Source organism: Carassius gibelio, chromosome B3 (assembly GCF_023724105.1).
Source record: "Carassius gibelio isolate Cgi1373 ecotype wild population from Czech Republic chromosome B3, carGib1.2-hapl.c, whole genome shotgun sequence".
Taxonomy (NCBI): domain Eukaryota; kingdom Metazoa; phylum Chordata; class Actinopteri; order Cypriniformes; family Cyprinidae; genus Carassius; species Carassius gibelio.
In genome coordinates, this window is record NC_068398.1 from 19276460 (window position 1) to 19294921 (window position 18462).

At 36.6% G+C, this 18462-nt stretch overlaps 1 protein-coding gene across 10 annotated transcripts in view; it reads right to left on the reverse strand.

Annotated features, from left to right (window-relative positions):
• mpp2a (MAGUK p55 scaffold protein 2a) overlaps window positions 1–17921 on the reverse strand; it is a 40137-nt gene extending 22216 nt beyond the window's left edge. The window contains exons 1-14 of one of the 10 annotated variants that reach the window (XR_008152940.1): window positions 17794–17918; window positions 11576–11618; window positions 11342–11362; window positions 10367–10467; window positions 9502–9654; window positions 9254–9409; window positions 7958–8185; window positions 6984–7115; window positions 6678–6780; window positions 6203–6271; window positions 5948–6109; window positions 5565–5767; window positions 5312–5437; window positions 3113–4330 (exon numbers count right to left, since the gene is read on the reverse strand). Coding sequence is in view for 9 of the 10 variants with exons in the window: in XM_052550861.1 (XP_052406821.1) it covers window positions 4154–4330; window positions 5312–5437; window positions 5565–5767; window positions 5948–6109; window positions 6203–6271; window positions 6678–6780; window positions 6984–7115; window positions 7958–8185; window positions 9254–9409; window positions 9502–9654; window positions 10367–10467; window positions 11342–11362; window positions 11576–11618; window positions 17794–17895 (1776 nt within the window). In the remaining variant the exon portion in view is untranslated. Of the gene's footprint in view, window positions 1–2292; window positions 4331–5311; window positions 5438–5564; window positions 5768–5947; window positions 6110–6202; window positions 6272–6677; window positions 6781–6983; window positions 7116–7957; window positions 8186–9253; window positions 9410–9501; window positions 9655–10366; window positions 10468–11341; window positions 11363–11575; window positions 11619–17793 lie in introns of those variants that run through there. The other 9 variants (XM_052550867.1, XM_052550861.1, XM_052550864.1 and 6 more) reach the window with 9 other exon arrangements.
• Window positions 17922–18462: the final 541 nt, after the last annotated feature.

Sequence of the window (18462 nt, forward strand, 5' to 3'; positions counted from 1 at the left end):
CATATCTTGACATGATTAAAATATTCTCAGAAAGGCCACCAATGATCTGCCATTATCCACTTCTACTATATGACCAACTGAACTATAAAATTATAGACATTTCCTGTTTGCTTGTAGTTTACTTTATAAAATACATTTCAGATGAAAACTGAATAAATGAATGGAAGACTGTGGGTCCAGTGAGGTAAATTCATGCATGGCCACTCACTGTTTTTCTCAGAGCGACTGGGTCAATAAAAGTAAATGGCTGAAAATATCTGAAAGGTCAAATTAACCCTTTTGCAGAGAATGACTTGCTTTTAGGCTATAAATGATCTTCTCTTAATGAACAGTTTGGTCATTTTAAACATTTCTGCTTTCATACAGTATCTGCATTTCTACAGGTTATCCAAGAAGTTGCCTCTTTACTGGAATACATCCTGTTTCCACCTCCACACGTGTGGGAAGATAAATCAGGTTAGTGATGAGAGTGGCAATAAGAAGTTACATTTATTTTGCATAAGTGAGTTCAAGGAAGAGTGTTAAAGGGTTAGTTCACCCAAAAATTATCATTCTGTCATCAGTTACTCACAACCTGTATGTGTCTTGCTCTCTTGTTAATATTTAGTTAGTGTTTTATAATATAGTGTGGTCTCTTGTACCTTATGCTTAAAGGGTTAGTTCACCCAAAAATTACTCACCCTGGCTGTCTATGAAGGCTCAGAAAGCCCTCAGAGTCCATCGAAAATGAACGAAGGTCTTACGGGTTTGGAACGACATGAGGGTGAGTATTTGAGTCATTCCACAAAACCGCTACGATTTGCAGAGGCCGTTTTGGGCAAAGAAATCACACCCCGGTCACACTCAACCCCGTTATTTATCTGATCATAAAGGGGTTGTGAGATTGTGATGGGTTGTGTTTGTAACACTTTGGTTCTGAAGTTATCCAGTAATATAAATGAATTATTATATCTGATCAAGAATCTTAAACCAAATGCATATGTTGAATGTGTCTGTCAAAGCTATGTGTATGTGCACACGTGTGTTCTGCCGAGATTTTCACATTTGTTCTGTAAATTCTACAATCAATACCCCATAATGACAATGTGAACGAAGTTATTAAAACAACAACAACAACAACAAACAAAAAACACACATGTACATAAGTATTCACACCCTTTGCTCAATACTTTGTTAAAGCACCCCTGGCAGAAATTACAGCCTCAAGTCATTTTAAAGGATGATCCTTTTTTTATTTTTTATCTTGGCTGTGTGCGTAGGGTTGTTGTTCTGTTGGAAGGTGAACTTCCTGCCCAGTCTGAGATTTTGAATCATTATCATTAATGCTATCTCAATATATTGGTGCACTAAGCTTTTTTTTTTTCCTACTCTGACGAGTCCCTCGGTTCCTGTCGCTTTAAAACAGCCCCACAGCATTTATATCTGTTTTTCTTGGTAACATAATAAAATACAGTGAATGAGTAAAAAACAACTATATATATGTTAAGCTGTATTTGACTCTTCAACCCGTTACCATCTTTAACCCTGTTACCCTAGTCTTAACCCCATCACACCTAGATTTGTATTATTTATTTTTTTAAGTTTATGAAAAAGTAATTTAATGTTTGTTGAACTCAGTCTGAAATGTTCAGAGCAATCATAAGAAAACTGATTTTAGTTCAAATTCTGAAGTTCTGAACCGCCTTCTTTGATCAAAAATGATGAGGTTGCTGTTACAAAAAAAAATAAATATAGCAATAATACTTTAGTATAGCCGAAGCGTGAGATTTTATGTAAATTTTATATTCACAAATACTGAATTAGTGTGAGGGACATCTGATTAATAGGAAAATGTTGATTTCATTATCATCGGGGTTGAAGATTAATAGTGTCCATATCTTAAAATAATGACCAATAATAATAGGGATTTGTTGCCTGAGGTGGGAAAATATGCTTTTCAGGAAATTAAATATGTAATTAGTGCTGTGGGATGAATTTTATCGTGTTGCTCTTTTGGCATTCAGCCTCTGAAGTGTATGTCATTGTGGGACAAACTCTGCCCTCTGCTGGTGAAAGCGGAAGTGACGGTGAACAAACAATTATGTGAACCAATCTAAATTTAAGAAGATAAATAAGTAAATATCTTCATGTTTCCCTTTCGGAGACAGAAAAACAATATATCATAGGACTTATATTTATGACTTAATTTCACATTTGCTTTTAAATATAATGCTTATTCAAAAATCTTAAAGTTAATCGGTGTATAAAATACTGACTTTGTTAAATTCATTCAATTAATGGTTAATTAACACATTATTTCTCCAAACATTTTATTTCAGAAATCAGGCAATTTACAGATTGTTCTTCTAATCATTCATCGATTTTGCACATGAAACATGACTACTACTGTATATACAGTATCTGTCTCTAGCTTAGTCCATTATCTGATATGTAAAAAAACCTAATATCAATATCAAAACTTAAATCCTAACACCGCACACACAGATAATAAATGATAAAAAAAACTAATAAATAAACGATAGCTGCCAATATTCAAGCCAAATATCATTGACATGAATTATAATCATTGAAAATAAACAGAAGAATACTGAAGAATGATCATTCGTAATAAAAAAGTAGAGAGGGTTTGTCCGTAAGAAAAAGATATTTTCATCCAATAAGCATATACAGCATTAGAATAAATTGCTGTGAATTAGAGCAGATACACAGATTACATGCAGTCACAACATTTTACACTGAGAGCATATTCATACATATTGATATAAAGGTCTTAATGCCATGCTATAGCACTGTTCTTCCCTTCAATTCACAGGTTTGTGTCCAATTTAAATGTAAAAATGAGGTTTGGTCCTTTTTCGAATCAATAAATAAATAGGTATATACTGTTACTAACATATATAAATATATAAATATAGTCCACAATGTTGGTGATCTGCAAAAAGATCCATCTGAAATGAATTATATGCTGCATTCAGTGACCTTCTGCACAGTTTATTGTGTGCAAATATTATCTGCCTGCTGTTTCTGTTTGTTAATGAACACATTTCCATATATTCCTGTGCTAAATTCAGAAAGAATGGTGCTGTAATATGGATGTATATGAAAAAAAAACTGTACAAAAGTCATGTGCCTGACACAACAACAGGAGCTGAGCAAAATAGAGCCTTATGATAAAAATATAATTCAGAGATGAAACACTGTCCAAACACCTACCACATACACAAACAGAATTGATGTAGACCTGTGGGCTTGAAATCAAAATTATGTTTTAAAAACGTAACTTGTTAAAATACTTGAGAAGCAAATCTGCATAAGATGTGTTTTTAGAGAATACATACTGTCATTCAAAAGTTTGGGGTCGATTCAGATTTGTTTTCTTAGGCATAATGGCTACATTTATTTGATAAACAATACAGCAAAGCAGCAGCAGTTGTGTAATATTATTACAATTTCATTTGTTTTTAAGTTTTTATTTTAACATGTAATTTACTCCAGTGATATTAAAGCTGAATTCAGCATCATTCCTCCAGTCTTCAGTGTCTGCTCAGGAAACATATCTTATATTGTCAGTTGTGCTGCTTAAATGTTTTTGTGGAAATCGTGATTCATTTTTTTAGGATGTAGAGAGTTCAAGAGTACAGCTCTTATTTTAATAGAAATCTTTTGTGACATTAAAATGTCTTTACTGTCAATTTTAATCAATTATTCAAGTATTAATTTATTAAAATAATATTGACCCCAAACTTTTGAACAGTAGTTCCAAGTTTGATCTTTTTTTTTTGTTAGTTTATTTGCTTGTTTGTTTGTTTTAACCCAATAAATCTAACAACCTTTTGAAAAGGTTAAATTAAAAAAATATATAATACAGTTTTGCTTCTGAAAGAAATTTATCTTTTTTTAACTTAATTGTTAAAGGATGTTCAGATATTTGTGTAAATTTTGTAACAATTCAAAAAACATCTGAACTGAAACTTGAATGTTTACTAGTTATAACCTGTTTTTGTAGAGTAGATGGTGATTTCACACACTCACTCACACACACACACACACACACACACTCATGTAAGCTCTCTGATCAGTGAACACCCCTGGCATGAGGTTAACACTGGTATAAAGTGTCACATGAATCATCCACTAGTTGCTGTAGTGAGCTCTAAAACACCCACCCAACTGGAACCCACTGCTGAGCTCCCTTTAACTCCTCTAAGGAGGATTTGAGCTTCCTGTACGCTTGCTCCAAATCATCATTTACTATGGTGAGGTCGAAGTAGTGTCCGTACACTCTCTGAATCTTGGCGCTCTCATCTACCGTCCTCTTCAGTTCTGCGTCCTGTTGAGATGAGACGGATGAAGATTTTTAGGATGGGCAAAACTTGAGTTTCAAGCAAACCATGTTTAGTATACAGCGACTAAGTGGGATTTAAAGGGATAGTTCACACAATTAAATTCACCCCTTGATTTACTCACCCTCAAGCCTTCCCTAGTTATATATGACTTTATTTTTTCTGATGAATACAATTTTTTTTGTATTTAAAAAAAAAATGTCCTGGCACTTCCAAGCTTTGCTATGGAAGTGAACAGGTGTTGAAATTTTGAAGTCCAATAAAGTCTGTCCATCCATCATAAAAATTGCCCCACACAGCTCTAGGGGGTTAATAAAAGCCTCCTGAAGCAAAGCGATGTATCTGTGTAATAAAAATATCAATTTTTACAACTGGTTACACTTTATTTTAATGTGTCCTTGTTACAGGGTTCATCTTCACCAAAGCTCTCGGACTAAATCTAAAATATCTTAAACTGTGTTTCGAAGATGAACGGAGGTCTCACGGGTTTGTAACGACATGAGGGTGAGTCATTAATGACATCATTTTCATTTTTGGGTGAACTCACCCTTTAGGCACTAAGTAACATTAAATGAATACATGTACTTACTATATGTTTAGGGTTATTTGCATGTAATTATGCATAATTTATTGTCATTATAATAGTATGAACATGTAACGTGTAACAAGGACACCTTAAAATAAAGCATCACCGTACAACTTTATAAACCTTAATCTCTAGCCGGCTAGTCTCGCTAAAACCAAGTTTTGTATACAGAAAAGTCTCCTCTTGACTTGAATTGAACTAATATTCATACTCATAATTTGTGATCAGTGTTTTGTTTTGCTCAAAACCTAAAGTATTTAAGATCAAGGACATTTTTTATTATAACTTTGACTGTATTCATCTGAAAGGCCTGGGATGGCTTGAGGGGGAGTAAATCATGGGGTAATTTACATTTTAGGGTGAACTATCCCTTTAAACTTACTGTTCGGTGTTTGGTCACTCCTGCCTCCACCCCAGATCTGTTCATGGCCTTCAGCACCTCAAACTCTGGGGCTTTGATGAACACCACATATGGCAAAAACTCTGATGTCCTGAGGACTTTTAGGGCCTATGGCAAAAACAAATTTAAAAAATCAGAATCAAAAAGTGCTTTTCATGAAATACTATAAAACAGCATCATGTGCTTATGAAATCTCGTAGATGTTGATCTTCTGCTTAGTTAAAGAGACCCTTACCTGTGGGCTGACGTCCAGGATACAGATACGTCCCGCCTCCACGACTTCATGGATGGAGTCATTCTTGGTGCCGTAGAGGTTACCGTCATATTCACCGTGTTCAAGATAGTGGCCAGCTTTAATATCAGCCTCCATCTTACTCCGGGACGTGAAGGCATACATCATGTTCTCTCTGTCTGCTGATTTGGGCTTCCTAGAGGTGTCTGTGGACAGTTATATGACAGCCCAGATGAAATCATTTCTGTTTATTAACAGATTAGCACTAGATTTTAGTTGTGTCCAAAAAATCTCTCATAATAAAGGGAAGAAATATTAGCATCAGGACTGAGTCTGAACCCCCAGAGTAATGAAAACTGTGCCTAATACCCCCAGAGAGGACTCACAGGGGACGGTGGTGCCATAGTGCTGAGGGTCTGACACTAGCAACTTATTCTTCAGACTTCGTCGGCCCACTCCAGCTGCACCAATCAGAACCAGCGTCTTCCGGCGAAAGGGTGGGACTTTTGCCACCTCCTCATAGATCAGTAACTCATGCCTGTCAAAATCTGTCAGGGTTTAAAATAGAAAGAATGAAAGATCAAAACAGAAAAGACATGCCGTTTCAAAAAGACATGCATTTGAGTAAAACGAAAACAAACCTGCATTTTTTGTAGTTAGATACATCATTTTCTTCTTCTTCTTACCAACCATTCCAGTGCAGAGATTGGCTGTCATACAACACAGAGAAATAAATGTTTTATACACAAATATTTACTGCATTACTGAACCTATAACAAAGTTTGCATTGCTTTAAGAACATAGACATCGTAAACGTTCATGTTAAATCCACCAGGGGGCAATATGCACAAATCAACCATTCAAATAGGGTAGGGTTAAAAAAACAATAAAACATTTTGAAATTAATGCAGTTCTTTTAAACATTCTGTTCAAAGAATTCTGAAAAAAGCACAACTGTTTTCTTTTCTTTCTTTCTTTTTGAACAGTAAATCTTTATATTATAATGATTTCTGAAAGACCATGTGATGCAGAAAATTTAGCTTTGCCTCACAGGAGTATATTCTGTATATAAAGACATTTTCAATTCTATATTATTATTATTATCACTACAAGTACCTGCTGGTGAAAGGTCAACATCTTTCTTCACAAAAGCTTTCCTCTTCTCCTCCAGAAGTTGACTGGGAATCAGGCCAGCACTGCCTCCCTCGACGTGACGCGCCTGTGGACACATCACGTACAAACAAGTCACTCCGCATATTTTTAGCTCGTTGGTTATCATTTCACCAGGCTGATCAACTTTCATAGAGAGATCTTCTTCCATTTTAACTAAAAAGCAGACATGACTTCAGGTCCTCAAAAAAGAAATGAACACATCATTTTTAGCAGAAGGCTACTCTAGTGCTTCTAATTTGACAGACAAACCTGCCACCAGTTCACATCCTCCTGGTTAACGATCTGCAGAATGTCTCCTCTGGAGAACTGTAGCCCCGCCTCCTTGCAAGGGATGAGGTTGTCATTGGCAGGGTCATAATCACAATGACACTTCACAAAAACCTGCAGAGACCAGGATAAGTGTGATCATGATTGAAACACATTAAAGTTACTGATGTGAGCTGTTTCCAGTTATTGATTACAAATTACATGATAGGAACTGCTGCTGAGCACAGCTCCATAAAACTGAGAGACTTTACAAATCTACATCACAAGTAATATTTAAAAAAAAAAAAAAAAAAAAAAAAGAATTAGAGCGAATCAATAAATTATGAATTATTTACTGCCATTGTGTGAATAATAAGTAATCAGGTAACCGATAAAAAATAAACAGATTTTGTAACATTTTAAAATGTAAAATGTAAGAGTTTCATATTTGGAATCTGATTATGTAATCCAGGTTACATGTAATCAGTTACTACCCAGCACTGACTATTTCCAATAATTGAAAATCTGAAAATAAGACATTAAACATTAAGAAATTAGGTCAGAGTTTATTCTAAGGCATGTAATATAAATTGATTTAACAGTCCATCTCAAAGTTACAATTGTTTCACCCCATCAAAGAACTATATAAATGCCGTCTGAAATAGTGAAATGCTAATACAACATGTCTGCTGACTGCAACATGCTTTTACATTTAAAAATCTAAATCTTGTCTGATTTGTTCAGACAGTGAACACATCCGGCTTTAACCAAGAGTGAGACTGCTGTGCTCACTCCTTACTCTGGTATGGATGAAACCACGAAAGAGCAGCAGAGAAAAACAAGAGGAAAGTAGGTAGCAGTGATGTGCATATGTCATATCATATGAATCATAATACCAGGTGTAAACGAGGTCATAGGTGTGATGCCGTATGCATGCAAGAACACTGACCATGCCCCGTTGTTTATTTTGAGGGTACCTGTCTGGGGGGATGCGGCTCCTGGTAGCTGGGAAGGATCTTGAGCACCACGCTGCCGCTGGCCTCCTGCAGCATCTCCTGCAGCACACGAGGGTCGTCGCCCACCTCTCGCCCGTTCACCTCTTTGATGATGTCACCCGTGTGGAGCAGTCCCTGCTGGTCGATCATCCCCCCGTGGAGAATACGGGCGATCACCAGCTCTCCGTTCTCAATACGGAACGTCACACCCTGACAAACAACAGGACAACAAGTCAGAAACTAGTCGGAGTGATGCATACTAACACATTTTTGCTATATTCATTGAAGAATTTCATATAATAATATTAACATAGTGTGTTAACATAATATTTCATTTTATTATATATATATATATATATATATATATATATATATATATCATATTATTATGCTGTGTATATATTAGTATTACATATAAATACATACAATAAATTATCATATAATATATAATAAGAACATATCCATAAATTTGGTTGAATAATTAGATAATTATAGTATAATTTAATATAATATTACAGAAATGTGAAAATATCATATTTTACAGCAGAGCCTAACATACATATTGTTTAATACTATCATTATGGTTTGCTCTGAAATATAACATTAGTATTATAATTTAATAATATTTTAAAATGACATTAAATATCATAATTTAATATAACATTACTATTATACGATACAATATCCAATTGTGGCGAGTGGGGCAGGGCCGAGAGGCGTGGGAACGAGGAGTGAGGCCAGGTGTAGTGATTGGAGATGAGCTACACCTGCGCCCCACCGCCGGTCTCGAGTCCCACGTAGGAGATGGAAGGATATAAAACTGGAGCGACGACCGTGAAGGACGAGAGAGGACCAGGCCTGGGACATATTTTATGTTTTGGTTTTTATTTGCGCGCACCAGTCGTCCGCGAGGGGCTGGCGCGCTGTTTTGTATTTATTTTGAATATTAAAATGTTTTGATTGTGCGCCGGTTCCCGCCTCCTTCTTCCCGATGTTTACAAAGGTTATATCATTACACCAATTATATAATTTAATCAATAAACAAAGTATAATCACTTCGAAATTCATACTTTAGAGCACAGCATAATTATAAGATGTATATTCTCCACAGAAATGTATGACTTTTCAAAGATTTTTTTTAAAGTTTCTTTTTATTTCTATGACTTTTCCAGGTATGAAAAAATTAAGTTTTGTTACTGTGGGAGCCAACCTCAAGAAAAAGTATAAGAACTTGAGTATGAGAGATATTTTAAAGAAACACTGTGAATGCAGTCTTACCAAATGCTCTCCAGCCACTTTGCGGATGCCCACCATGCGGATGGCATCAGCTGGCACCGGTGCAGTGTTGATGGGCGGCTCCATGAAAGCACAGGGGCTCGAGGGCGGAGTCTCACACGTCTGAGAGGCCACCGAGTCGTGCGTCTCTAACAGAGACTGGTCATCAGAAGCACAGCGCGTCAGACACTGATCAGACTGTCTGTTATTCTCATTTGATTGGACAGGTTTGCTGATCTGCGGCGGTGTACCTGGAAGTGCGGCTGGTTGAGGATGCGGGACAGCTCTGCGGCCGTGTTGCTGCGGTGTGTGAAGGGGCTCAGCTCTCTCAGTATGTCCTGCACCAGCTCCACATTATTGTCCCTCACGGCCTCCAGCCGTGTCTCCTCCAGACTCTCTGCGCTCTGGAAGATCAGTCGGGGTTTAAGAGCCACACTGATTATCAGTTACTGGTTTGTCGTGAAAGAATATTTTACAGACTGATACTGGTAAAAGTCCATCAAAATACATGCAAGAATCAACAACATTTAAATTATGAAAGTGGTCATTACAGAAGGTATTACAGTCTTTAGTGTCACATGATCCTTCAGAAATCAATGTTGGGTTGGTGCTGAAGAAACATTTCCTTTTATCATTATTAATGTTGAAAACAGTTAACTGGTAACTGATATACGACCGGTCAATAGTTTGTAGTAGCAAGATTAGCTTGCTAATGTAGCACAGTTTCCATAGATTCAGCAGCAAACCTTCCGCATTCATAATGATAAGAACCATTATTAATAGTTGATTATCAATAATAACTGAGTACCACATTTTTTAAGACTGAAATAATAGCTGCTGAAATTTCAGGACATTTTAAAACAAATGAAAATGTTAAATTGTAATAATATATTTAACAATATAACTGTTTTACTGTACTTCTGGTGAAATAAATACAGCTGTAGTAAGCATTAGAGACTCTACAAATCTTAATTATTCCACATTTTTGACAGGTGGTATACATTCATTTGAAATCAAAATTTCATAAATGTATTAACTTGTATAAGTGTAACTTATAGTAATTAAAATAATTTTTGGGCAGTAATGACTGCGGTATGTTTGGGGCTGAAGACTGACCACTGGGCTCTCCATGATGCCCTTGAGGAAGATGAGGTCCAGGTCATTGGCCGTGGTGGAGCTGGTGCTGTCACTCAGTGTGTCCAGCACCTGCGGCACTGCTGGGGGGAACAAAGAGACCTGGTCATACACTGTACTGTCTGATCAAACACACACTCATTCAATCTGTTCTATACATGCATCTTACCATCTGGACAATACAGCTCAAATGTATATGAAATATGTATTTTTGTGAAGCCTTCACTAACTATGCCTTTAACTACTGAAATATGACTAATCGTGGATATGATAAGATGTAGATGGCTTAAACTACAAGACTGACCTCTTAGGGTAGATATATCAGAATCACACATTATTATTATTAGCAGACACTGCAGGGCACAAACATGTGGATCTCCAGGGAATGATATCACTGAAGCTGGGTGTCCCTGTGTGTGTGTGTGTGTGTGTGTGTGTTTGTGTCAGCCATCTGTGGCACAAGGGTGTCCATGTTTATAAGTACAGCGCCAGGAAAATCCTCACAGCAAACAGTCCAATTACCTTTAGTGACCATCATTTCTGTGATTCATCTGCTGTGATCTGTACTGTTTTGGCTCGACATCAAATTCTTAGAATGAAACAACTTTGTTGCGGCTACTATTTACGCCACGGGCACAAAGCAACACTAGTGCGCTGAAATGAAGCTAAGCCATCTGCATTAGGGTCCAAAGACGTGCAAAGGAAACATATATGCTGTAAATAAATGCTTTTTATCAACTTTATTTTAAAAGCTTTTTTCATTCAAACAAATGGATTTAAACTTGTTTTGTTTGACTACACATCACATTAAAGCACTTTTGGTCATACATTCATCCTTTATTTGACAAATAGCAAAAATTAATGGGGGGCATTTAGGATGGACTAACTATAACGTTAAATTGAGCAGGACAGATAAGCTTGATCATTTAAAATGGTTAAAAGCATGATTTTCCTCACCGTTATTTCCATCACAGAATGCTGTTGGACACAATGCATGATTAGAAATGTGGTGGAAATATGAAAAAGTGACAAAAATGAATCTCCTGTGATGTCTGTATTTTCACTTTTGGACATTGTTATCAGATACATTAAAGAAACATTCAATGGTGAGAATGTAAAAAGTGTGTTTTATATGTGTATTTTGTAAAGTTCCAGAGGGCCACAAACGCTCTTATTGATGATGATACTTACCATGCTCCGTGCCGGTGGCTGCCACAGGCATGATGCTTGAAATCTGCAACCAGAGAGATTTAACATCATCATTACGAACAGAGCGCAGAGTAAGTATAAGCAAAAGAAAGATGGGGAATGAAAAGAAATGTAGAAGAGTGGGGGCATTTACTAGAAAGATGTGGCTGGTATTACAATATAAACAATGAAATGAGATATGCTGTCTGTGTGTGGGGGGGGGGATGCGGGTTGCTTAGACTCAGCCCTATCCTCCAAATGAAAGCATGACAGGGAGCAGGTGCACTAGATACACACGAAACAAGAGGAGGAGGAGAGAGGGAAAAACAGAAGTGCTGAGGATAAGATTGAAAGCTTTTATGCATATTTTTTATAATAGACTTACTGGAATACTTGATTCGGTTTGATCAATCGCTATAAATAATTCTGTATAAATGAATGTGACTGTGTATGAATGACTGTTCTGTCCCAGGCAATAGATTATATATTTATTTAGATCACTCCACAGTCACTCTCTTACAATATAATAACATAATTTCTAACAACTAAATCAGAGATTCTTGTTATTAGGCATGATAGTGATTTGTATGCTGGTCATTATAATGAAGTAACTGATACATGGTCCTCCTGAAGAGCTGCTTTACTGACCACTGACTGTAAATTATACCATATAACAGATTGGCAGCAGGAGTAAGGATGGACAGACAGATGGATATCTTTCCCAAATTGCAATGACTGCTCTAAAATGAGACACCCGAATTTCAGGAGGTTAGGACCAAGAGTAGGACACATGCTTATTTGATAACAGTTTTATTTACTATTTGAGTTAATGTATAGAGTATGCTTTTTTTAAATGCGTTTTTTCCCAAGGCATTGTTAGATGCCAGTTTCAAAAACAGATTTAGCTAGTATTCAACTATTCCTTGAAATGATTCTAAATCTGTATTTAAGAGTCGCAAAATAAAAAGAAGTGCTAAAGTCTGATTTTATGGCGCCTGAGCTTTAAAATGAAACTATTATAATCTTAATGCGAGTGGTGAAGGATTATGAAAGTCTGACAGTAATCAGTGTTGAGTGCTACTGAAAGGTTAACCCTGCCTGCTTTAAATGCATGAAAACATTCGTTCGAAATTTAGAAAAGTATTCAAAAAATAATCAAATGTAATCCGTTACATTATTTTAATAAAGTGATTGAAATAGTTACACGATAGATAGATAGATAGATAGATAGATAGATAGATAGATAGATTTTAATTTAATATGATGTATAATTCAGTTTTCATTGCCGTAAATTCCTTCTCTAAAACTGTGTAAACCGTGTCCCAGAAAGCAGTAATCCCTTGAAGACCTGAAGGATCAGAGAAGGTTAAGAACTGACACACCTCTCTCTCTCATTTGTCACACACACACACACAGAAATGGCTAATCCAACTAATAGGCAAACAATTGTTTTCTCTGTACATCTGTTGTGACTTTGCAACACTTTCTCACGAACAGGAGCTGCACTGTCAATCATATTATAAAACAGGATGTATTATGTAACTTATGAACTGATACAGGCCACAGTGGGCGTATAAATTAACCGTTTTTATGCTAGAGACGACTACACTGCCATCATTACTTCAGCTCAAAGTAGGATCTTCCCATGGGAGCATTAACAACACACCATTCTACTGACATTATGAGGCTTTCAACATAAATAACGGGAGCAACACATTCTCAAAAATCCTTTGCAACCATGAACCATTTCCACATACACTGTATGACGGAGGTGGTTGCTATAGTGATTCTTTTTCTCCCACATGTTACGTAGGTTATGAGCCGAGTGACTAGCCTACTTCCTAAAGGGGAAAGTGGCTGCCTTATATTCCAGCTGTGCCGAATTCAAGCTGAAGCCCAGGAAGCGGGAACGTCTTACTTAAACTTCTGGTCTATTTGATTGCTGTTATACAGTTATTAGACAGATGTGTCACTCAGAGATTAAAACTGTCATCAGTTACTCACCCGCATATTGCTCCAAACATGTATGACTTTTTTTTCCTGAAATTATATTTTTAAAAATGTCTCAGAGTTTTACTTGTCCATACAATGTAAGTCAATGCGCACTGAAACGGTCACCGACATTCTTCAAAATATCTTGTCTTGTGTATCAGTGTATACAGGTTTGGATTGACAAGAGGGTGAGTAAATTACCTTTAAACATGAGCCAGAGTATAGTCCAGAATTCACTTAAGAGGGTTTAGCTGAGCTTTATATAGTCTGTACTCAATGTATATGGGTAAACAAGGTCAAATAAGCCTGCTTTTTACATTTACATTTATTCATTTAGCAGACGCTTTTATCCAAAGCAACTTACAAATGAGGACAGTGGAAGCAATCAAAAACAACAAAAAGAGCAATGATATATAAGTGCTATAACAAGTCTCAGTTAGGTTAACACAGTAAACGTAGCAAGGGCTTTTAAATAATATAATAAATAAAAAGAAAACAGGTAGAATAGAAAAAGAATAGAGCAAACTAGTTTTAGAGGTCTGTACACACACAAACACACACACACACACACATACATATATATATATATATATATTTTTTTTTTTTTTTTTTTTTTTTTAATGTGAGCAGCGTTCTGGATTAATTGTAAAGGTTTGATAGAATTGGCTGGAAGACCTGCCAAGAGAGCATTGCAATAGTCCATTCTGGACAGAACAAGAGCTTGAACAAGGAGTTGTGCAGCATGTTCCCAAAGAAAGGGCCTGATATTCTTGATGTTGAATAAAGCAAATCTGCAGGATTGGACAGTTTTAGCAAAGTGGTCTGAGAAAATCAGCATATCATCAATCATAACTCCAAGGCTTCTAGCTGTTTTTGAAGGAGTTATGGATGATGTGCTTAACTTGATGGTGAAATTATGATGAAACGATGGGTTTCCTGGAATCACAAGCAGTTCTGTCTTGGCAAAGTTGAGTTGAAGGTGATGGTCCTCCATCGAGCAAGAAATGTCTTTTAGACAAGCTGAGATACGTGCAGCTACTGTAGGATCACCAGGATGGAATGAGAAGTAGAGTTGAGTGTCATCAGCATAGCAGTGGTATGAAAAGCCATGTTTCTGAATGAAAGAATGATGCCATGCAGACAGAGAAGAGAAGTGGTCCAAGAACTGAGCCCTGAGGCACCCCAGTAGTTAGATGTTGAGACTTGGACACCTTACCTCTTCAAGATACTTTGAAGGACCTATCTGATAGGTAAGACTTAAACCATTGAAGTGTGGTTCCTGAGATGCCCTTTGCCAGTAGGGTTGACAGGAGGATCTGGTGGTTTACTGTGTCAAAAGCAGCGGACAGATCAAGCAGGATAAGTATTGAAGATTTGGATTCCGCTCTTGCCAGTCTTAGAGCTTCAACAACTGAAAGCAAGGCAGTCTCAGTTGAATGTCCACTTCTGAAGCCAGACTGGTTGTTGTCAAGGAGGTTGTTGTGTGTGAGAAATGTAGAGACTGGGTTGAACACAGCTCGTTGAAGTGTTTTTGCAATGAAAGGAAGAAGGGAAACTGCTCTGTAGTTCTCTAAAAGAGATGGGTTGAGGTTGGGTTTTTTAAGTAGTGGTGTTATACGAGGCTGTCTAAATGATGAGGGAAAAACACCAGTGTGGAGGGAAGTGTTAATGATGTGAGTGAGTGCAGGTACAACTGCAGGAGAAATGGCTTGAAAGAAATGAGATGGAATAGGATCAAGCGGGCAAGTAGTAGGGTGATTAGAAAGGATGAGTTTGGAGACTTCTGCCTCAGAGAGTGAAGAGAAGGATGTGAATGAGTGTACTGTATGTTTGCTGGTGATATGAGCTTGAGCATTTTAGATATAATTAGTTTTTTGTAAATGAAAAAAAAAATGTAATTCATCTTATCTCTAGCGTGTTTTATAGTGAAGCTGTCTTGACTGATGACTTATTCTATTCACTCTACTATATACAAACACTATGATTTTGCTGGACCGTCAAATAATGTCACATTTAATCAAAGGAAAGAACAAGAGAGCTTTGATGATGTGGACTTGTAATGCTAGTGTGAATCTGTTGTTTGTGTAGCTGAGATCAGTCCCAGTGGGATGGATGGAGAGGTCAGACTTCACACACACACCTCTGTTTCACACACTCTGGTTTATTCACAAAAACGAAATCAGTGTTCAGAGTGATGCTGCTATACTGGGATGAAGGGTCAGTTCAGTTCAGGCAAACACACACTCATTTACCTAGCTGCTTTCCTGCAGATCTTTATTAATTTGTGTTGTCTGTGCTTTCTTTGAATATATAGATGCGGTGAACCCTTTGCCTCTGATTTTATGTTGTTCCACTATTCCACCTTCTCGCAGATCTTTAGTGCTTTTATTAACCCACACAAAACACAGGTTTTATTGTTAACCTAGAGGCACTATATCAGCACATAAATTGCTTCTCTGGCCAAGATGTTTGATTAAAACTTTAAATATTGAACATCACTGCTTAATATTAGAATATTAAAATTAGCAATGTTGCCAAAGAAACAAAGTAAAGCAAATTATAGTGTTACAATTAAAATAAAATAAGCCCCCAAAAGTTTTTGAATCCATAAATGATAATAACCTTCAAATAAATTATGCTAGTTAAAATGTCCAGATCAGTGTTATTTTAGTATCTCTCAGATATTATTATAGTCTGTATTAACATTTTCATTTTTATATATTCTGTTTCCATTTTATTTAATGTTTAAATTATAATTTTTTGTCATTTTTTTTTTTTTATATCTCTACACATTTTTTATTCTTTTTTATTTTGGTTTTAGTTGTAGTTATTTTAGTACATCAATTTATAATAATTGTACTATATCTAAAAATTATTGATCTAAATTGACTTTGAAAGCTGTCAGCCAAACATGAGAGATGCCCAAGCTCACATTTCAATCTCATTACCAACAGACTTGCTCCAGTGCTCTTTGGTCAGGTATGAATGCAAACTCAGCATCTGAGTGAGATCCCCTGAGAGAAAGCGTGAGTGGGTCTTCCTCCAGCCCTTTACAAAAGGGAGGGATGGTGAATTTATCATGGCTTGGCAACTCCTGAGCCCCCCGCCTCCTTCTTGTCCCATTCTTCCTGCGGACCCCGCTGAGCCCCTGCGCTAATGACACCCCGGTCTGCCCCAGCCCACATCACAAGCAGCCGTGCTCTCCATCTGCTCCCTCGAGCCAAAAAAAGGCATGGCCCATCTGTCTCCAACACACACAAATAGGCCTGCATCCCCTTTAAGGAACCATAACGAGATGGTGAGGCTATGCCAGATTATTCTTCACTTTTAATCACCTGGTTTTGACAGCACATACATATTCATATGTATTAACACTTTAATCAGCTACTGTAATGGTATCAAGAATGTGTTTGTAGTGCCCTCACCAAACACACAACAAAAGCACCAGCAGCTATCAGTATCAACTGTCAGTTAATGTATTTTAATTCTTTGTGTCTTTGTTATTAAATGAGTGCACTAGACAATACACTTTACTAAGATTTTGAACGCCATAGAGATCAATGTGATTTGGGGCAAAGTTAGTAAAGCGTCCCGTCCAATAAAGCAACTGACCAATCAGATTAGATGACCAGAACTAACTGCTGTATTATAATGACTCCTTAACTTCATATATTTTTTTTCAGCTATAACGTACATATATATATTTTTTACATAAATTGGTTAATCCCAAATATAGGCTCGATTCATATGGAAATTAGTATATTTCTACATTTTAATCACTGGTTCTCTTACAATTAGGAATGAATAACCAAAATTTAGTCTTAATATTAAAATGAATTTGCGGATGATAGTTAGAAATATCAGAAGTTGAGTGATTCCGCTCACCACCAACAATATGGACGGAAGCGGTGCCATATATATCTGGTACAGCCTTAATTTCATACAAAACTAGCATTCTCATCTGAAATTAACTATGATGAATGAAAGAAAATCATGCTGATGAAGAACAGCAATAACCTCAAGACGCCTTAAACAATGGATGAATGATTCATTGTACTTCATTCCTAACCGCATGACAACAATAAGACGACAACACCACCATCCTATATCATCACAGAAGATGAAACGATGTGGTCCGCATTGCTGAATGGAACACACGTTTCGGGATGCGTCGGCACATAAAAATACATAACACTGGAAATAAGTGTGTCGTAAAAATAGATCCTTACCTTTCCAGTATCGTAGACGCTTCGTAACGTTGTTTTGATACTGTTAGAGGCGTCTGAACCGCTACAAAGCGTCAAATCAGAGTCTATCCATTGCGTAGACATAAAGGGGCAACGCTCAAACGTCTCAGTAGGTGGGACCCACCAGCCGCTGTGTGGCTACAGGCCCGTGTCAACAATAGAATGTTCTCGACAAGCCGCTTTAAATGTTCTCCACTAATTTACATAACAGTGCCAATCAGTTCAGTAACATGTACTAGCAGGTTCTGCATATAAAATGTATTTTATTAACGTGTTTAATGTGTTATTTTATTATAAAAAGAGAACCACAAAGCAGTAAATAGTTTTTTTTTGTAAAAAATATTTAAAAATAAAAACTAGCTGATAATATAGTGACCCTAAGTGTTATGTGTTAACTGTTATTTATATAATTATGCGGTTAAAACAGCAGTTGCTGTTTTGTAGAGTGAGACGTTAGCTTTGACTTGTGGTCAAATAAATGAAAAGTAATTTGATACATAAATACATAAATTGATACATAAAATTAAAGTACATGTTGTGTTATTACTGTGTGGGTTCTAATAGAGCTCTGTTTTATACTACAGCAGGGACATCTGCTGGTCAATTAGAAATAACCTTATAAAAATAAAAAAAAGTACTGAAAACTATGAT